We start from the raw sequence: 21721 nt of genomic DNA, 5'->3' as shown, positions 1-21721 counted from the left end.
TGTAAGGCAGATCCCCACCTATGAACTGCAGATCCCCACCGATTCGACGTATTCATAATTGTAAGGCAGATCCCACCGATGTATAGCACATCCCATCCTATACGACATATTCATACCTGTAAGGCAAATCTCCACCTATGAACAGCAGACCATCAATTCCCCGACAGATTCAAAACCGTACAGCAGATCACCATCGGTAAGACAAAGTCGTACCCATACAACCGATCCTCCCCTTTTAAACACCAGATCCCACCTATGAGACTTATCCATACCCATACAGTAGATCCCTATTAACGCGGCATTCCCATCCCCATATGGCCAACGTACATGCCTGGCCTACGACACATGCCAGTATCACAAAGCCTTGAATTCCGCTATTAGTTGCCCACTGCATTACCATGCACTAACTGTAGCATGTAAAGAAGTAAGCTATCAACGTCTCTTCTATCCCGGATAAAACATTTTAATTCCTAACGTTTCCTTCTGATCTTTTATGCCCCTATTTCTTTCATAGCCTTTGAACACATATAAGTGCACTGTGATCAAATGAATCATATGGGTTGAATTTCAGTGATGTTAGCACTGCACGTGTCCATCCGTAGTGTACTTTGCCTTCTTATGTCCGTTTTTTACTAGGTCTTGATGATTTACCTGTATTGTTTTCATTCACGTAGCAAGTTACGAGTATAGTTTTCAAGGATGTCTACGATATCTATCTTTTCTTATTATGAGAACAAGTGCAGTTTTTTGAGTGATTTATTTTTCGTTCTGTTGGTACAGTGTAGTAACGAGTATAGTTTTTCATTGGTATATCTTTCGTTCTGGTTGTGGTAACGAGAAATAGTTATTCAGTGGTATTCTTTCGTTCTGGTTGTGGCAACGGGTATAGTTTTTCAGTGATTTATCTATGGTTTTTCGGTTGTGGTGATGAATATAGTTTTTTCAGTGATGTATCTTTCGTTCTCGTTGTGGTGACGAGTACAGTTCTTCAGTGTTTTTCTATTGCTTTTGGTTATGGTGGTGAGTACAGTTTTCCAGTGATTTATCGATGGTTTTTTGATCGTTATGACGAGTATAGTTTTTCATCCAGTTTTCCATATTAAAGGTAGTTCGTTGTGGTGACAAGGATAGTTTTTCAGTGATTCATCTATGGTTTTCAGTTGTGGTGATGAATATAGTTTTTCAGTGATGTATCTTTCGTTCTCGTTGTGGTGACGAGTACAGTTTTTCAGTGTTTTTCTATTGTTTTTGGTTATGGTGGTGAGTACAGTTTTCCAGTGATTTATCGATGGTTTTTGATCGTTATGACGAGTATAGTTTTTCATCCAGTTTTTCCATATTAATGGTAGTTCGTTGTGGTGACAAGGATAGTTTTTCAGTGTTTCATCTATGGTTCTTTGTTGTGGTAATATGTATAGCTTTACGTTGATTTAAATCATTGGTTGCTCAGTGCAGTAAAAAGTTTAATTTATATGTGAATGCCCTGTGGTTCTTCGTTTTGGCGAGTATTTGTTTCATTGGCTTGTCTATGGTTCTCTCTAAGCAGTGAAAAGTGAAGTGTTTGGAGGTTCTTTATCAACTGTTAATTTGTCCTGGTGGCAAAGATAGCATTCAGTGTTTCGTTCAAGGTTCTTCGGTGTGGTGAGGAGTATAGTTTTTCGATGATTTTGCTCCTTAATAAGGTGAAGGAAACAGTATTTCAATGAGTAATCTATATGGTTCTTCGATTTGGTGAGTGTTAAACTGAACTATGCTATGTCATGTGGTTTTTCTATTAAAGATAAGTATTATTCTGTGAATTGTTCCACAATTCGATATGGTGGTTAACGTTTTCTGCTCTCTGGCAACAGGCATGACGAATGCCGTGAGTATGCCAATAAACTGATTGCTTATCCCTGTATGTCATGACTGACGTACCATGCGGTCTCCTGATGTCACGACCTTGTACCAACAGATGTCATAACCTGCAGCCTCTGCTGTCACGTTCTTCTCTGCTCTAATCTTATGACCTTGCTTTATCCTGATGTTACAACTTTCTGTCCTCATGCCATGACCTGTAATGCCCAGATGTCTTGGCCTGCTATTCTCTGATCTCATTTTCTTTCTCATTAAGCCCCTAGACATGTTGTCCGTGAATGTCACTCCCTGCTATCCCTTGATATCATGTCATGCCCTGAAGTAATGACATGCTGTCCCCATCTCATGATCTGCTCTCCCCTGATGTCATGACATGCCCTCTCTTGATGTTGTCCCCTTGATATTATGATCTGTTGTCCCATGATGTCATGGCATGCTGTCTCTTGATGTAATGGCATGCTGTTACTGGATGGTGTGACACGCTGTCCCCTGATGTAATGACATGCTGACCCTCCATGTCATGACCTGCTGTCTCTTGATGTAATGGCATGCTGTTCCTGGATGGTGTGACACGTTGTCCCCTGATGTAATGGCATGCTGTCCCCTCATGTCATGACCTGCTGTCCCCTTGATGCCATGACCTGCTATCTCCTTGATGTCATGACCTACTGTCTCCTTTATGTAATGATCTGTTGTCCCCTTGGCGTAATGATATGCTGTCTCATTGATGTCATGATCTGCTGTATCTGGATGTCATAATGTCGTGATGCCATGATCTATTAACCCCTTGATGTCATGATAAGCTGTCCCCTTGACGCCATGACCAGCTAGCCCCTTCATGTCATGACCTTCTGTTCCCAGATGTCATGACATGCTGTCCTCTTGATGTCATTGCCTGCTGTTCCCTTGATGTCATGACCTGCTGTCCCCTGATGCCATGACCTGCTGTACCCTGATGTAATGACCTGCTGTCATCTTGATTTTATGACCTTTACTGTCCCCTTGATACCATGATCTGCTTTCTACTTATGTCATGACATACTGTCCCATTGATATCATGATCTGCTTATCTCAATGTCATGATGTCTCCTTGATGTCATGATCTTCTGTCCCCAGGTGTAATGACATGCCCTCTCCTGATGTAATGATCCGCTGTCATCTTGATTTTATGACCTTTACTGTCCCCTTGATACCATGACCTGCTTTCCCCTGATGTCATGTCATGCTGTCCCATTGATGTCATGATCTCCTGTGTCTCGATGTCACCTGATGTCATGATCTGCTGTCCCCTGATGACATGAGCTGCTGTCCCCTGATGCCAAGACATGTCAAAGGAAATTATATGTCTCTTGATGAATGACCTGGTGCCCCCTGATGTCATGATCTGTTATCCCCCGATGCCATGGCATGCTTACTCTTGATGTCATGACCTGCTGTCCCCTTGTGGTCATGACATGCTGTCCCCTCATGTCATGACCTGCTGTCCCCTTGATGTTATGACCTACTGTCCCCTTGATGTCATGATCTGCTATTGCCTGTTGCCATAGCATGCCGTCCCCTTGAGGTCATCGCATGCTGTCCCCTGACGCCATGATCTGCTGTCTTCTGATGCCATGACCTGCTATCTTCTGATGTCATGATCTGCTGTTCCTAGATGTCATCACATGCTGTCTCTTGATGCCATGGTCTGTTGTCCCCTGATGTCAAGACATGCAATCAGCTTGATGTCATCACCTGCTGTTCTTTTTGTGTCATAACCAGCTGCCCTACAGTGTCCTCAGTTTACAATCCTCTGACACATCCGGTGCTCTCAATATGCCATAAACTGTTAATTACCTGTTCTGACTTGCTTTTTGCCTATACGCTTCCAATGCTCAGACTTTCTGAGTCTGACATGTGTAACTAAAGCCATCCTTGCCCTTCACCTGCAGCTACATGATTTTATCCCAATTCCTGCTAACATTATGTTTACCTGACTAAAAATGCTACATTTAGTTAAATCTTATGCCTAAATTAAACCACTTGAAAGTGCAGGCAGATTTTAATGATTTTGTGTGATGGGCCTGATTTTTACCTTTGTTCCAGATTTCCATGAACAGGTTGTAAACATAATCTGTGTTTATGTGTTATTTGTCTCTTTCCTGACAACCATATATTTCAAGTCACATATCTGTCATAGAATAATATACTCTCATGATCTCATGATTGTGCTCATGCACATATGATTACTCGATGTATAATTGCCAATAAATGCCTTGGTTGGACAAAAAACTTGTGACTTCTAGATTAAGGTCAAGAAAAATGTACATTGTAATCAAGGAGTCTGTCAAATAAACCTTAAGTCCTATTTGCATACTGCCTCCATGACAGACTATTCGAATCGATTCGAACATGATGTGTCGAAAGATACATGGTTTTCTAATGAGTACAAAGTGATGCAATCCGTATTGGCCGATGAACACTTAGTGGGAGAAAAATATCTTGTTGTTTATTTATTTATTTGATTGCTGTTTTAAGCTGTACTGGTACTCAAGAGTATTTCACTTATACAACGACGGCCATCAATATGGCGGGAGGAAACCAAGCAAAGCCCACAACCATCAATAGTTCTCCAGTAGGAGACCTTGCTACATATCACCGGAACCGGAAACTCTGGACTTTAACTCACTGCACCTGCATTGATGAAAGGTTAATTGCACAGTGCTAGCCGAAAAAGAAAAAAAAAATACCTTGGTAAATGAGTAAAAACTTTCAATGATCGAATTATAGGGGAGTCTTCTAAAATATTCACATAACAGAAGCAGGTTTTGTACATGAACCTTGCATTTCCAACGAAATAAAAACTACTTCTGTATTACCAGGAGTCACCTGTCACACACGAAGTGGGCCATAAATTGTCCCCTTACTTAAAACTAGAAATTCTATTGACAAATTTGTGTGGCAACATTCGGTTCATATTCACCCTCCTGCTTCTTTCATTTACAGTAACTTTACAATAACAGCATGTTACTGCTTATGATGTTTTGATTGTCATTTTGCATTGCGTTAATTAGCCCTCTGTATCAGATTTTTAAGCTCTTTTAGCAGAGGTAGTAGACGGAAGGCCACAGTAAATATACATGTAGCATGTAATCTCAGTATTTCTTTGTCTGGGTTGAGCATGTATGTGAAGTGTTCTTCACAGGTAAGTCAGCAGGGTGATACACTTTTCTTTGGGAGGAAAACTCTAACATGATGTACATAAAATTCAAATATAATTTATTTCTTTTTTTTACACTGAATGATGTTCTGTGATCAACTGACTTGCTGGCTGTATAATATTTGTGGTGATGGTGTCAACCTCTAGTATCACAGATAGAACCCTCCTTCACTGTCCATTGGTCTGTTTATGTCAGTCTATTCTGGCTATCACTGGAAAGAAATAAGAAAATTGAACTGCAGTGCTACAGCGCTACTTTTTTCTCAGCGTGTATGACAGTCATTATGCAGTAGACAGTTATTTGTTAAATTTGACATGTTCACTATACTCAAAAATATTACACTTGCAATAATAATTGTGAAAAAGAAAATAACAACTGATGGAAGACGTGCATTATGCATTATACCCATCATGCCTTGTGAGTTCATGTACATTTGTAATTTGGTGCTCTGTGTTAAGTCTGGATAATTATGTAGTACTTACATGTAGATATCAAAGCAAAAATCTACAAACTGTGAATCAAGCCTTACCTTTAGGAATGTTTACTTTGTTGGAGACGAGCACGTCAGCCTGGATTTGTGTCATACTGACATACAGTGTCTCTGGGTTTGACTGCAAAATTGAAAAAGCCATTTATGTATGCTATTTTAATTTACATACATGTATACATATGAAGTATTATTTTCTGAGGGTACATTTTACAAAAGGAATTAAATGGGTTTAGGAAACATTCATCACAGAAGCTCTCTATAAAAGCAAATACATGATCATGTACATGAAATAGTACTGGCATTTACACATATAAAAACAAGGTTATAGTGTTCTTGAAAGAAATAAGATAATATGTTAATCATACTTCTACCAGTGAATTATGCCAAGTGGTAATTAAGCAAAGTATTTTACAGAAAAGAAAATATCTGGTTTTCCTTGGAAGAAACTTGACAAAATCAGGTGTCCTTTTTCTATAGAAATGACCTTATCAGATGCTTCTTGAATAGGTCGAACAATCAGAATCTTCAAGGTTTTTTGGACGAGAGTTCCATATTTTTATAAGCTACAGCTTTGTTGGATACTTATATTTCTTTTTTTAGTACAAAACTGAAGAAAATTCCACCTGTGTTTTAACACAGGAATTATGTTTACAGGTGGAGGAAGGTAGAAAAGGTCTGTGAATTTTATGTACATGTAAACTGATGTTAACAGACACACTGAACCAAGTTATTTTGTTGTTGACTATAAAATGACTTAGATCTGTTTTTCAGTTTTGCACATGTTAGCAAACAGTCTGAACTAAGAGTTACTTTATATTCTTAATTAACAGTACTTTATTCTGATTTTACTTTCCTAACTGATAAGCTTGTTGACGAATCTGCCTACCATGAACTGGTCATACAGAGCATCTCCCATTGCTCCTCGTACATGATCATCAACCATTGGGAAAGTCGACAAAAGTACTGCCGCAAAAACAAAGGGCTGGTATTAATAGTAGTAAACGGTCTGTTTTCATGTGGTATATTCACCATTTAAACACATATTATATACCTTACATTAAGTATACAAGCACCAGATAATTATTCATGACATGATGACAACATATCAAATATCTTGATTCTTACTATTTCTAACAACTATTACAGTACTTTATATAAACTGTCTTTGACAATATTAATCATGAAGCGAATTGTAATAAAGATCAACAACAACAACAAAAACAACTAAAAACAAAATGAAATATCTTTTGCATCTTACATGTACATTACAACCTAAGGAAATAATTGTGGAATGCATGGATCCCCCACCATTGCTTCCAGTGACACCGTTACTTTTCAATTCTTTTTTGGTGAAAGCAATTGTAACAAAACGTCACAGAAGGAACAAACATTTGTAAGCAATGTGTGAGACATTCACTTGATGTATTGGAAACGGTATTCATTATGCCTTGTCAAATGTATGTTCTTGATTGACAGTTTGGAAAGGTAAACATTTTCAGACAAATTTTACTTCACCAAATTTGCATTCTGTTAAAATATTGAAAGTGCATAAATTATGAAGTCACAAGTTTCACAAAGTGCTCTCCATAGCCACATTATGCAACGACTGTAACTTTGTGACAAGAATCTCCATTTATCCTTACCTCCAATGAAATGCTGGCCTGCCTCTGGCTATCTGCATTTTCCATGTTTCCCATGGCACACATTAGGTTGTGTGTCACCCTCAACTATTCAAAGAAGGAACAAGAATGAATATTAAATGATATTAACCAATAATACACATTCTGAGTTAGGCAGGACAAGCTGCACTTCAGGTTGCGCCTTGGCGGCTGAGTTGTGATTTCCAGCTATATACATTATAAATACTGTAGCTCAAGATTGAACCCAAACCATGACAAATGTACATAGGCATTCATACTTTTCTAGCTCAATTTTTTTAAGACACCTTTAGGCATTCAAGACATATACTTCTTCAAAATTTACACACTTCTGACACAATGAATCTATGGTACATATAGAAAAAAACTTGACCCACTGATTGAGACCGGTAAGTAGTATAATTCTAGCCAATTATGACAGAAAAGACACTGACCAAGCACAAAAATCAATTATTTTTCAGTCAAAAACTTTTGCAGACATTGTACCTGTGTCTTAATTTGACAAATGTTATGCAATTTTATGTTAATGATATTCAAAGTTACACTGGTCAACAACGGAAATGTCAGGCTCAGTTACATTTTAAACATAATCAAGACATATGATACCCATACAATGATTTCTGTGGAACCAAAAACAATCCATACCTGTATTAGTTTTTTCTGCAAATGCATTGGATTTCACGGGGCCAAAATTCTGAAGAAAATATTTATAGCACATTGCAAGAAGACGGTACTCATTATAATGTATCCACTCAAAGTCCACACTTACGAATTCACCCACAAAACATCTTTCTTTACACATCAGTTATTGCATACATGTATGTATGCCTGGGGTTTAATGCCCTACCTAACAATTTTTTCAGTCATTATCATATGATGACAAGGGGTCATCAGGTGTGTGTACACATACTGTGTCTTCTTGTGGTGGTGCAAGTCTGTACCGCCAAAGTGCTGCCGCCACTAAAGTGTCATGATAAAGACACCAAACATGACAACCCACCCAGTCACATTATACTGACACCATGCTAACCAGTCATGTTCTCTTGCTCTAACCTCTAAGTGCTGAATGCCAAGTGAGGGAGCAACGAGTACCATTTTTAAAGTCTTTGCTATGACCCGACCCTGTGTCGATCCAAGGTCTCCTGACTTTGACATGGAGGCTCTAACCATCAGGCCACTGAAGCAGTTCATCAGGTAATTGTGTTACGACAAGAACTGTGTTTCAGATAATACATAACAACATCAAGTCACACAACATCGAGTGTGTCCACGGTCGGTACGTTTACATCCCCAAATAATACCATTTCACGATGTTTATTTCCATAAATAAAATAATTTGAGTTCGTTTACTTGATGGATTTTTTTTTCTGAATTATATAAAGGCGAACTATTGGAATTTTCTTAAAGTGATAAAAGAGTTATTTCGCACAGTTCATAGATATCGCTTTTGTTTTCACATTTTTTTATACTTTACACCCAGACGCCATGTCCCTTGAAAAAGAAACATTTGTTTCAAGACTTTCCAATCTGAGGTCAGCAATATAACATCATGATACATGTATAGTAAACGCACCAATAAGACACAGCATTACTCATACGCAGCTTTGATGTATCTAGGTCAACTGCTATGGCCTAAGCTTGCCGTTGATTGGTCTAAAATGCATGACGTCTGTAGAGGGAGTAAAACAGAATGACAGCATAAAAATATGCAGTTTTCTTGCCACATTTTGTTCGTTTGGGGGGGGGGGGGGGCGGGGGAATAGACTGGTCGTGGTGTTTGCTGTGTAACCCTATACTGCTAAACCTTGTTTTGTACTGAGTTAAATCCTGAGAATGCGCAATTTTGACCACCGTTGTAGTGGTTTGTTGTCTAACTTCATACCCCTGAACCTTGTTTCGTACTGAGTCAAATCACGAGAATGCTTAATCTAACCCTTGTAGCGGTATTTGTTTTGTAACCCGATATCGCTGAACCTTGTCTTGCACAGTCGAATTCCGAGACTGTATGACAGTATTCTCGGATTACACAACAAACCCCACTACAGCGGTGGTTAAACCCTTAAGCTGCAAACAAAATGTCATACCCAACTGTCTTTGCTGCTGCAGCCTGCTGGATGAACACTGGCAAAGGCTCGTTCATTTTAGGCACATCTGGATCTGCAAAAGTAGTAACATGTAAAATTATTTCAGTCTAACAGTGTTAAACTCAAACTTAAGAACACTGTGACCAGGCAACCAGATGTTTTGGAATGACATTTCCTTTTTCATGTCTTAATTATATTTATACAAACTTATATTTGTGTTAAATGTACTTTTCACTAGATAAACTATTCTTTTTACAAGCTATGAGACTGATGGGAAAATTTTGAACTACCATGTACATGCACATGTATCATATGAAATAGACAAGCACAGACAGATTTACCCGATAAGAGCTCTGGCATCTGGAGCAAAAAATCTTCCGTGAAGGCTTGAGCAGACACACAAGGCCTTTCATAACAGCATCTGCCACTTCATAGTTCATCAGTTCTTTTATGAGCTCAATGGCTGGAAAGAACAATGTAGATATGTTGAACATGAAAATACATGCAGTCAATGAAAAAAAGTAATCTAGAAAAGTATGAACTTGTTGAGTATTTTTTTCTGTCGGCCAATACCATTAGCCCCACATTTTCACGAAAGTGGGTTGTATTCTGAAGACAGGAAAGAATTCAAACACAATGGAATAGCCCAACAATCTATGTCTTCAAAAATTCTTCAAAGCTTTTATTTCTCAAAAGCATTTTTATTCTTTTTTTACATTCTTTATATGTTTTAAACATGCATATTACCATGCCTGGCAAAATGTCCATAATCCATCTCTATATCCATATTCTAAAAAAAAAACAAAAAAAAACAATTTGTTTTTAAACACTCAAGTAACAGAAACACTGTATCATGTACTTTCAAACCCACCTTCATACTGCACTTCAAGATGTAATGTTTTTAAAAGATTTAGCACAGGTTCCACAATACCACTGTGAGCTGTCTCTATCGTTGGCTAGAAAAAAAAATACAATAACAATTTGAACCATAATAATACCTACAACTTACATGAGCTCATGGCTAACCAATATTGATCAGACTGATCAGTATTAAAGACCCCGACCACTATCTTTGTGCTTTAAGTAGAATCACTTCTACCTGGGAAATAGTACAGGTACTATATCCCAGGTTCTACCTGTAGCTTGGTAGGCTATGGCATACATCATACATGTAGATACTGAGAGAGGTTTTATTATTTTTTGGTGGGGGGGGGATTTTTCATTGTTGTTAAATGCCATTCAAGAGCTTTTCACTTATACATATAGTTATAAACCAACAGGCAGGTTTAGGGGTGGGTGAAACTGGAATGCCTGAGGGAAAACTGTTCAACTTTCCCATGTGTGGAGTACAGGTCTGCACACAGTATATGCTGAAGACAATTAAGTGTCAACCAATATAACAACAAACGGCCACACAAAGCATCTTCAATCACTTTTATCAGCATGGTCTCACAAGGAAACAAGAGGGGAAAAACTAAAAATTCATTGTGCTGGTGAGGTGTGGTGGTTTCCATAAACCTAACTGCCCTCATATACATTTACATGTATTATACATGTACATGCATGCAAGTGATCTATTCATATACATGTATTTTATCAAATAAATAATTAAATTTATGACAAATTCATTTGAAGTTCCTGTTTAAATAACATTTAAAACATGTCTTCAACCTCATGTTCTGTCTTCAAAATGAAGAACTAGAGCAAGGTCAATTGATACTGTTTAAACTTTTATGGCTAAAGACATTATCCTCAACTGTCTGACTTTTAAAATTACTTAGAACAGCACCAATAAATTTACCTGAATTGTTCTTAAGGACTGTGCTGCCATTTGTTGGGCTTTTGGAGAAGTACATGGTAGAAGGGCAATTAATCCTTTATAAACTTGTGTCTGAAATTTGGGATTGCCTTGGGCCAATAATAACAGCAGGTTTCGGCAAGCATCTTGAGTTTCCTCAGATTTGGATTTTGCCAAGCACTCAGCTACTGCCCGAATACCTACAGAGAAAACAGAAATTAACAAAATACATGTATTTTCCAGCAAATGATGAATTTCCAACTGCATGTACTTAAAAAAACTAAGACTTCCTGTAATTCTTCAACCTTATTCGCATGTTTGCAGAGTGTTTATTCAAGCATATACTCTGAAAGCATTCTTCTGTGAAGCCCTGAAACTGGCCAATCCAATCAATGTAGATTTGTCTCCAAAATTGAATTAAAAATGTGCATATATTGCACTGTAAATTGCTCTTTATGTAAAAAGGTGGAGGAATTAGGGCCACATCAATTCACTTACATACTGTTTATTTCTCTGATTGTTGTTCAATGCCATACACAACAATTTCTTACTTATACAACAGCAGTTCCTTATATGGCTGGAGCGCTTGGATAACCCATTGAGATTTGGCAAGCTACTGGGGATCTTTCCCACATGAGATTTCCCTCATTTGCAAGCACCTTTACCCCTTATTGTCACCAATGCTAACCAACAATGAGAGAGGAGGAATCTATAAATTCCCTGTCCAAGACCACGTTTTAACCCACTTACTGTGCCTTACAGCAATTGAGAGGCAAGCACCTTACCACTCAACCAATGCCTGCTCCCTATGGTTCAACTAATCAATAACTACAACTAAATGATAACACAATGAAGACCTTCAACCCTGCAATGGGGCAAGGGCACTCATTTAAGTGAATTTTAACTTACCATAACTTTCACAGATCAGTTCTTTATACTTTCTTCCAGCTCCTGCTATGCTCTGCAGACAGATTAGGGACTCGACCTTATCAACCTCTTTGGCTTGCTTTAGGCCAACTATTTCCAAGAGAGTCAGGATGCCTCCAACCTCAAGAAATTCCGCCATGAAGCGATGTCTAAAACCAAAGTTACAAAACATTATCAATTTCTGTCCTGAAAATATTCAATTCAGTGTTTCATGATTGGTTTATTTAGCAAAGTAGTACATATTACATTTTATAAACTAGAATCCAGATGTTTGGAAAACCCTCCTTCCATCCCCCAACATTTCCAAACATAAAAGAGAAAAAACTCAGAAAACCTTAAAAGAAATGAGAGGATGTCATGTTGCTTAGTTTGGCTTCGTATAGATGGTTTCATGGGCCATTCATGGTGTGCACTGCTTGCACTACTGGTACATGTACATCCACTTTGAATGGAGAAATGTTTAGATCATTGGGAATATGTACATGTATGCTAAATCTCATGGAAATAGATTCAGTATTTTAGGAAGAGTTGTATGCACAAAATCTGAATAAATGGCAAAGCACTATAATTACGCAAATTCCTTAAGCATGCATGAGTTCAGGTGATACACAAGATATATGGTAAGGTTCATCAAAATTTGCTCAGTAGTTTGGGAGGAGATGCATGGACAAAATCTGAATAAATGGAAAAGCACTGTTACGCAGAGTCCTAAATGGGGGTAATTATGAAGATAATTAACCCGGTTACCACTAATCTTTAGCATGCACAAGTTCAGATGATAGACAACATACATGGTAATTAAAGGTCATCCCAAACACCAATTACTTCTTAAAAAAAAGTTGGACATGTATACATGCTAAAGGCCAAACAAGATAGATATTCTCTGTAAACAAGTGGAGTAATCTGAAACCAAAATGCAGTTTACAAACACCAAGTAGTCAAGCTATGATGCTACAAGAGTAATCTTGATTCTTATGGAAAAAAACAATATGGGCAATTAAGCGACCATAAAGGAGGGGGCAGTCTTTAAAACGCAATATGTCGACAAGTAGTCAGAATATGTGAATAAACTGCATAAATATGGAATTAATGCAGAGATGAAGTACTAGTTCCTTAAGTTATGTATATAAAGGCTTAAGGCATGACCTTTAGGTTTCATCAAAATTGGTGCAGTAGTTTGGGAGGAGACGAAGGACAAAATCTGCAAAGTCCTAAATGGGGGAAACTACAGAGATAATTACCTAATTTCCATTAAACTTAAGCAAGCACAAGTTCACATGATAGGCAAGATGTATGGTAAGTTTGATAGAAATCAGCCCAGTAGTTTAGGAGGACATGCATGGACAAAATTGTGTCTAGAGACACGCACGCAGACAGAGTGATTCCAGTATACCCCGCTAACTGCGTTGAAGAGGGTATAAATATATGGCCTGGTGAACCAAAAAGTCGCATGTCTACAGATAAGTTTAAATGTCACTGTGTACAACATTTTCAATTATTGGTTTGTCTTAAAACAAAATGTAAATAGTGTAAATCGAATAACGTATTTGTAACCTGGACAACATCAAAACATTTCCAAATGATACCTTATACATGTGATGATATGAATGTTTACAGTTCTTACCCACTAGATGCTGACAGGAAGATGGAAATCGCTTGCAGCTGTTCTTTCAAGCAAGTTCCCAGCATATATCTTGGGTTCGTCAAGGAAAACAGATGCATATTTAGAAATATACATGTACTTAACCTGCAACTGTTACGTTAACATAAGGATGAATCAAACCATACAGAAACATGTATCATATTAAACATCTTGATAAATCATGACAATCATATGCCATGATTTAATATACATGTACATTTTTTGCATTTTGAAAGCATTAAGCCTGCCTATACTTTATTCATTTACTTGACTGTACTTCTATGCCGTAGTGAAGAATTTTTCACTAGCAACTGACTTACACCCACACCCACACACACACACACACACACACACATACATATATATATATATATATATATATACACTACACTGGTGGAAGACAAGTGGTTTTCAACAAATATTAGACTATGTAAACAGCCATGCAAACATCATAAACAGCCTAATATCACCAATTTCCCATTAATAGTGAGTACTGGGAATCCACAGATTCCTTCTCCAAGGCTGGGATTGAACCCTCTACCTTAATTATGTGTCCCTCAGCTCCCTTTCTGATACTGGCCTAGCTTAAGAAAAGGAGTTGGAATCTTTCAGGGCTAAATTTTACTTTAACAGTTAACATAATAACTGGTGTTATTTCCAGTTGATAGTAAACCTGTAAACACCTTAAACCTGGATGACTATGTTTGCGTTTTGATCCTTGTTCTGGTACCGGCATAGTCATAACCTATTCACCACAGTAGGATGCCTCATAAAGTTTCAGAAAAGAGACAATAGCTAACTTTCCCGACTTGTCCATTTATTCCTTTACAATGCTTAGGGTCCTAGAGCAGGAGAGTGATAAAATCCTAAGCTGTCAAAATTACATATCACTCCAAATTAAATATCATTTCACATTTCAGCAAGTTCAACTTCTTCTCTTATTTCAAGTTCCCAGATAGAGCACTGTCTTCTGTCAGTTCTGCTCCTGGATATGTGGTTACCCTGGTTACAGGGCTTTGCTATAGGTGCAGAATGTAACTATGAAATCGATCAACATGAAGTGTTGGGAGGGTTACGGGGAATAACTGTTTCTAATGTGTCAGGTTGATGGTAAGCCACATTTACTGTATCTTCACAGGCACATGAAATCTACCCTAGCACAAATTTAAATTTTATCATTAACAGAGATCATTTCATTAGATCGATGAACAATGCCAAAAGAAATAGGCCTATACAAAAGTGAGCATCTACGGCGATAAACATCTCTGACAAGTAAATGCAGAAGTTTGATTAATATACACTGGTGAATTATTCATTGCATGTATTTTTTCAAATTTAGGCCTATATGCCGGTATGTCAATCATTCAAGTACCTTGCCACATAGATTCCATTCTATCATCCGCCCTGATAACCCATTTGGTTTTGGTGTCATTGGCATCTCTAAAAAGGATACGATAGTCGAAGCCATGCAGTCAGCCTGGTAAGGAAGAGACTGGCGGCCTGTGCAAATTCCATCTCCAAGTCCGGTCCAGTTTTATTCTGATTTTGGGCGATGAAATCCAACAATATGTTCTTGCGCACTGATTTTGATCCTTTATCCCATTCACTCAGCAAATTCATTATGCGGGAAATTGATGTTTGCTGCTTTGCAGAGCCCATTTTAAAATCAGTTCTGTTATATTGCTTGAAAAAACTGGGAATCTATGTTACATAAGAAATGTATGGAGCTCAAATGATCTTTGAAGATACTGAACACGTTGTCTCCTTTCGTCGTTTAATTTGTTGTCATGTTGCCACTGGCCCACAGCCGCATTGATATGGTAAACTGGCGACGATTGGCTGAAGATATTCCAGTCAGCCAATCACCGATGTTAACTGAATTCCCCGCAGGAACCAAGCTACCGGAAGTTTACAACTGTTAGCAGCCGAAAACTAACAGTTAAACAGTCCCGGGTCCGGATTTAACTTTCGTGTTCGTACAAGTCAACGAATGACAACAAAGCGTATAACATTGGTTTAGTGTGTTGTTTTATCAAAGTGGGGATAATTCTAGAAAATGGCCGACGACGACCTAGAGTACCATATTACTTTTCCGTCGCCAACATCTTCAACGCTGGAGTACGACGTTAAATCCCAACCCCAACCCAATATCCAACTCATTCACTCTTCAACGCTGGCCCCTGTGGATGAGCCTGAATCTTGTGAAGACGACGTAAATGGCGCGGCGCTGTACGGTGGAGATGGAAGAAATGCTGGAGAAAAAGAACCGGTAGTAATCTTACTTGGATGGGCTGGGTGCAAGGACAAATATTTGTCGAAGTACAGTGACATGTATGATAAAAAAGGGTAAGATGGCAACTAAAACAGGTGTCTGATCGAAAGTCTTGTCCAATTACACTGATTGTTGGTTAGTTAAAGAATATTTGGATTCCTCATCCAACAGTCGTGTACTTATGTACAGCTCCGGAGAGCTGTAGATAACAAAATATTGAAATGTGATTGATTGTTACTGTTAGTTCGTCCACAGATAGTTATAGCAGTCTTTTTTTCATGCATTTTCATTCCCTTGTTTAACCTGTACCTTATGCTGCTCATTAAGATTTATTTTTTAAATTTATTTGATTGGCGTTTTGTGATGTAGTCAAGAATAAAGATGATAGATACATGTAGTTTGTTTATAACTTGTCAATCATTGACCCATTTTTAATAACAACCACACATTTTATTCATGTGCTGTATGTGCATGTAAAGTCGAAGACAGCACATGACTAATGTTTACGTCCACTGAAAAGACTACCATTCAGACTATCGTAAACTAGCATCAAATATGTTTTTAGATTTTTTTAAAGCAGTAAATGTTTAATGAAACTTCGTCTTGACACAGCTTCACGATGTCTCCGTTATCGAGGGCAAGGTGATGTAATGTTTACTCTTGCTCTCAACGGCGAAGGTGTTTTCTGGATAATAGTCTAAGCAGTAGCCTATGACAGATAAAAGTTGTGGACTTCGGTGACGAAGGCCCAAATGATAAATATAGTTTTCTTAGAAATTGGACATACTGGAAGAATATTTTTTCCAGTACTTGAACTGTTGATACAGCAAGCCTACTATATCCTTTACACGGAACTCCAGCGACCCTGTTTCAATAGCCTACCTGCATATGCACAGCCAGTGTATTCCTGGTTCCAGTCGTAGCCTCCGAAGGGGTTGTGCTGGTGATTTTGACCCTCGTTAAATGCTTACAAAATTACAGTAGGATTCATGCTCAGTTTTGGAACACATGGAAATAAATCCAAATAAGTACCAGCAAGGCTGATCTTGGCATTCGCCTGTCGATGGATTTCATGTTTCAGTTTTGTAGTGGTGCCTTTTAAGATGAAAGCAGTGCTTACCTGGTTATTGCAGACATCAGAGAAAGTGCCTCGGCTTGGACTCGATGTTTCAATAATTTTACTGTACTGTATTTTACTGAAGACATTTCTTGTATGCAAGAAAGACAAAGGAACAAAATTTAAATTCTTCAGTTGTAATAAATTCAGGGAAAAAAATTATATCATCAGATTTTCAATTAATTTTAAGTGTTGTCGGGTGAGATGCAGTCTTCTCATTCCCATTAACATTCAGCATCCCAAGTGAATTTTGCACTGACTCAGATATTTGTTATTTAGAAACTGCTGACTAAGTGCTAAGATGAATGACAAAATATGTATTTAGTGAGGTGAATGCAGTTTGGGCCAAGGCAGTATGCTACTGTCTGACATAATTTGTGGCGGTCTGAAAATGATACAGACCTGCCCCACAACACTTTTTGAAATGGCGCCATGGCCACATCTAGCTGAATCGTTTTAACGATCTCAAAATGATATCTTTTGCAGGAGTTTTATTATCATATGTCACTTCATGGGGTGAATGGGTAAAGACTTTGTCACAGCTTAGGTCTTGCAATTTGATAGCAAAATGTTTGATTGGATAATATTCTCAAGATGGCTGCCTCGCCTCACCTCAGCCATTTGTGCAGTATTGCATTTTGTTTTAGATGTTATTTGGTAAAATCTCATTAAAATAATAAAATATGATACTTTTTAGAAAGCTTGAGTATCCTGCTTTTTATTGAAATATTTTTTAGCCAGGTGCTGTCTTGTCCTTTAAAGTTACAGACAGTAAATAACCATCACAGTACTGGCTGTCAATGCAGATAAGATATGCACGTAAAGTTATTTACAGCTGGGAAACATGGCTCAAATGTCAGAGTCATAAAATGTCATTTTTTACATGATATTTGCATTTACAGAATCCCCTACTATGTCAAAAAAAATAATGGCCAGAATGTTCCGTGTGAAATTTTGATAAGCCTGGTGGAGTATTTAGCATGGCCTGGTCCAGTTGTTCAAAAGCATGAAAAGAGTGGCTTTGTTTTATTATAAAACTAGTATTTAAGTGAACACACATTATTTTTGAATATTTTGTCATATGATAGTGTTGTGTAATATTATAGAACGGCACTAATGCCTTGCAAAGCCTAAAGTAACCCATTAAACAGACTTCATGTTCAGTTTTGAGCAGTTTGAGCAATAAATATTATGATCTTTTATGATTTTGAATCCAAGTATTTCTCTATTTCTTTATGAAGGCTTTTGTCAGCTCTACAGTAGTTCCAGGCATGATTGGTTTATTGTAACTTAGATTTGTATTTTTGAACTGCTTAAATTTTTGGCATGATTGCATCCTTTGGCAATTTTGTGGTATAATCTATAGAAGGGAGTTGTTTGATGTAATATAAAACTTTCTTTCAGATAAATTTACATTGTACACAGTAAAATGTGTATAAAAAATTTTTTATCTTCATTGCACTGTATTTTCTTTCTTTTTCACAGCTGTATCACCATACGCTATACTGCTCCACCAGAAGCTATTTTCCTAAACCCACGCAAAACAGAAACGATAGCTAGAAAAATTTTGGAACTTATCCCAGAGTTGGGCTTGGAGGACAATCCAATTTTCTTCCATGTATTTAGTAATGGAGGTGGATTTGTGTACAGATCAATTACTGAGTTTCTTCACCAGGACAGCCAGTTTTCTATGATACATGTGAAGGGATGTGTCTTTGATAGTTGCCCTGGATATCGACGCCTAGGGTCAGCTGCAAGAGCTTACATGAGTGTGATTAAAACCTATAATATTCTTGTTCGATATTTCCTTGCTCTACTCCTGGTAATATACCTGACTCTATTCCGTGCCTTTGATACTGTCGTGTCCCTTTTCAAAAAGAAGGATACTGTACACAGATTTTATGAAGCTATGAAGAATGACAAAGCACGTTGGCCACAGCTTTATTTGTACTCAAAGAGTGATGAGATTATCCCATATGGAGATATTGAAGAAGTTCTTGGTCATCGTCGCAGCCTAGGAATTTTAGTGTACAGTGTATGCTGGGAGGATTCAGCTCACGTGGCTCATTTGAGAGCTCATCCCACAGCCTACACCCAGCAGTGTACGTATTTCATAGACAAGTGTCTTAGTGTGCAGAATGACTGAATATGTGGAGTTTTAGTGTAGCACAGAAGATTTGTTTGTTTCTACACAACCTTAGCAGTCAACTGCATAACTAGAACTGCTGGTATTATAGCTTTCATGCTGCTGTTCATTCCAAGATGTACACCTGAGAAAGTGCTGCGAACAAGATAGCACCAACACCTTGCTGCAGATCCACAAACGTCGCTGTAAGTGATTATGTAGCCAGTGGGTCTTTTAAAGTACTATCATTGTTTTTTCATTGTTATTTGACAAAATGCATGGCCAGTTTCAAAAGGTAAATGCATGACCTATTGTTGGAGTATTTTAAACACTACAACAATTTCATATGTCACCATGTGATGCTAGTTCAATCTTTAAAAAGCTGAAAACATTGTTTTGAAAAAGCTATACTGGAGATATTTGACAAAAAATCCTTATTTGCTAAACAAACTTCTCCCTGTACTACTTACGGTGTTAAAGCGATACTGAAGCTGGAAAAAGCTACAATGTGCCCAAATTTATCAATTATACGTACCTCATTTGTGCAAGTGTGTGATTAATTGCCAAACATTTCTGGTATAGTTTAACTATATTATGTGTGATAAATTCAGTTTTGCTTTGATGATGGCCGACTTACATTTAGCAGATTTCTTGAGGGCCCTATCGACCAAAAATTCCTGTTCCTCACCAGTTCATGCACCAAATGGTGATCTCACTTGTTGGTATTGCTGTGGTAACCGTAATAAAATGTTCACTTCATTTTATTGAAACTCTGCTCAAGAGTGATTTTTGTGTTTTGAGTATTGCTGTGTAATGTTCATTTGTTACTCATTTGTCATATTAGGAATCTAATGGTACTGTGGTGCCTGTAGCTCTGTCACAATGTTTGAATGTGGATGTTCAGGACATGAATACCAGTGTGACGATTGTACAGCACAGCATTATCATCAGCAAGTCAATGTATTAATTATTCAGTTGGTAGTTGAACTTTTATGTGTGAAAACTTTTATGTGATTGATTTGTCTTTAAAGTGATTGTTTTTGTTCATGTACATTTAATATAGATGCATGATATTTTGAGCGACCTGCTGCAACACGTGTATTTCAAACAGGTGAGGTTGAACTGTGAAAACTTGAGTGACCTGTCATCATATTGTGCCAATTTTAACAATTTCTCTGAAGAACTGGTTTTGATTTAAATAGTGGGAAGTGCATTTAGAGATAATATTTCTTGCTGTGTAGTATGATGTGTTATTAGTTTATTATTGCTAAATTGTGATACATACTACTGCCATGTGAATTGTGTACATGTTAAAAAAAAAAAAGAAGAAAAAAAGACACCCCCTCCCCCCAAAAAAAGAAAACATCATTAAATAATACAGTGGACTTGTTTTGCCCTGTTATTTGCCTGTTATGATTATTTGTGTATATAGGCAGAAAATATCAAACACAACAGACAACATACTGCTTGATGAGAATATGAATAAAACTGTTTGTTGTGTTGTTTTCTTTTCTAGTCGTTTAATTGTCACTTCTTTACTTGTCACAGTACCGACCTTCATGTGAAAGTATTTGCTCCCAGATCTCTCTGTTTTGTGATATTGTAAATGTTAGTTATTTTTTTAATATGTGGAGAAGTTTTAACACATTTGTGTTTTAAGTTTTTTTTAAGTTCATATATATAATATATATATATATATATATATATATATATGTACACACACACATATGTAGCAGTGATATGTTATGGCCAGATTTTTTTTTTACCGATGTTTAGATTTATTTTGCTTGGTTTAAATGTGTTGTGCACTGTACTCTAAAGAATATTTTACTGAACTTTCCAGTTAGTGGAAATGCGCTGCAGAAGGTTGAAAACCTATTACCACTCCACATTTACTGTTCAAAACTGTACTATATATGCATGAGCCACAAATAGGCTGTGTCATGGAATGGAGTTTGTCATAATTTGACCAGTCAAAAAAGCTTTAGAAATGCCCCCAAACCATATTAACAGTTTGGTCATGCAAAACTCCTGCATAGTATTGGTGTGTTTTGATGATCATCATTACACACCTTGAACAGTTATTACTATATGCATTCTCCTGATACATTCACATTCATACAACTATTTCAACGATTTTACAAAACTATCTGTACGAACTGGAACAACCCCTACTACTTTTGTATGTGTATTTTATATGTATATAATACATGAAAACAAATGTACATGTGATCTCTTACAGTCATGCAAGTCATCGCAGATTTAATGTGTCACCAGAAAGAAATGCAGTTCACTTTTTGAAGAATTCAAAATATCAGAAAAAAAAAATTAATATCCCATGAAATAGAAGTTAAAGGAGAGTTCCCAAAACATTCCATGTTCAGTTTTTAACAGATGTATATGCATGTTGTACACTTTTGTTTTATAAGGCCTGGTTAATGACATTCCTGGAACTTACATGTACATTTTGTTTTATCCTGAGACTATAGGGCAAAGAAAATCTCAGCTCTCACATTTTGTGTACATGTATTATTTTCTTAAATGGCCACCA

General features: G+C 37.3%; 2 protein-coding genes across 2 annotated transcripts; one reads left to right on the top strand and one right to left on the bottom strand.

The window, feature by feature from the left end:
* Positions 1-5098: 5098 nt before the first annotated feature.
* LOC135471238 (armadillo-like helical domain containing protein 1) lies at positions 5099-15458 on the bottom strand. Its single transcript, XM_064750369.1, is given in 14 exon segments — positions 5099-5268; positions 5587-5668; positions 6434-6501; positions 6504-6510; positions 7191-7274; positions 7851-7899; positions 9290-9362; positions 9631-9664; positions 9667-9752; positions 10161-10245; positions 11091-11287; positions 11997-12163; positions 13639-13707; positions 15110-15458. Coding segments are annotated over 14 exon segments (1227 nt in total). The 5' UTR covers positions 15316-15458; the 3' UTR covers positions 5099-5248.
* A 108-nt stretch (positions 15459-15566) lies between these two features.
* LOC135471237 (transmembrane protein 53-like) lies at positions 15567-20801 on the top strand. The gene is made up of 2 exons (XM_064750368.1): positions 15567-16002; positions 18531-20801. The coding sequence occupies exons 1-2, from the start codon at positions 15713-15715 to the stop codon at positions 19189-19191; spliced, it is 951 nt and encodes a 316-aa protein (XP_064606438.1). The 5' UTR covers positions 15567-15712; the 3' UTR covers positions 19192-20801.
* Positions 20802-21721: the final 920 nt, after the last annotated feature.

The sequence above is a fragment of the Liolophura sinensis genome, chromosome 7 (assembly GCF_032854445.1).
Source record: "Liolophura sinensis isolate JHLJ2023 chromosome 7, CUHK_Ljap_v2, whole genome shotgun sequence".
Lineage (NCBI taxonomy): Eukaryota > Metazoa > Mollusca > Polyplacophora > Chitonida > Chitonidae > Liolophura > Liolophura sinensis.
Note: the sequence above shows the minus strand (reverse complement) of the source record. Positions and strands in the feature narration are given on the sequence as shown.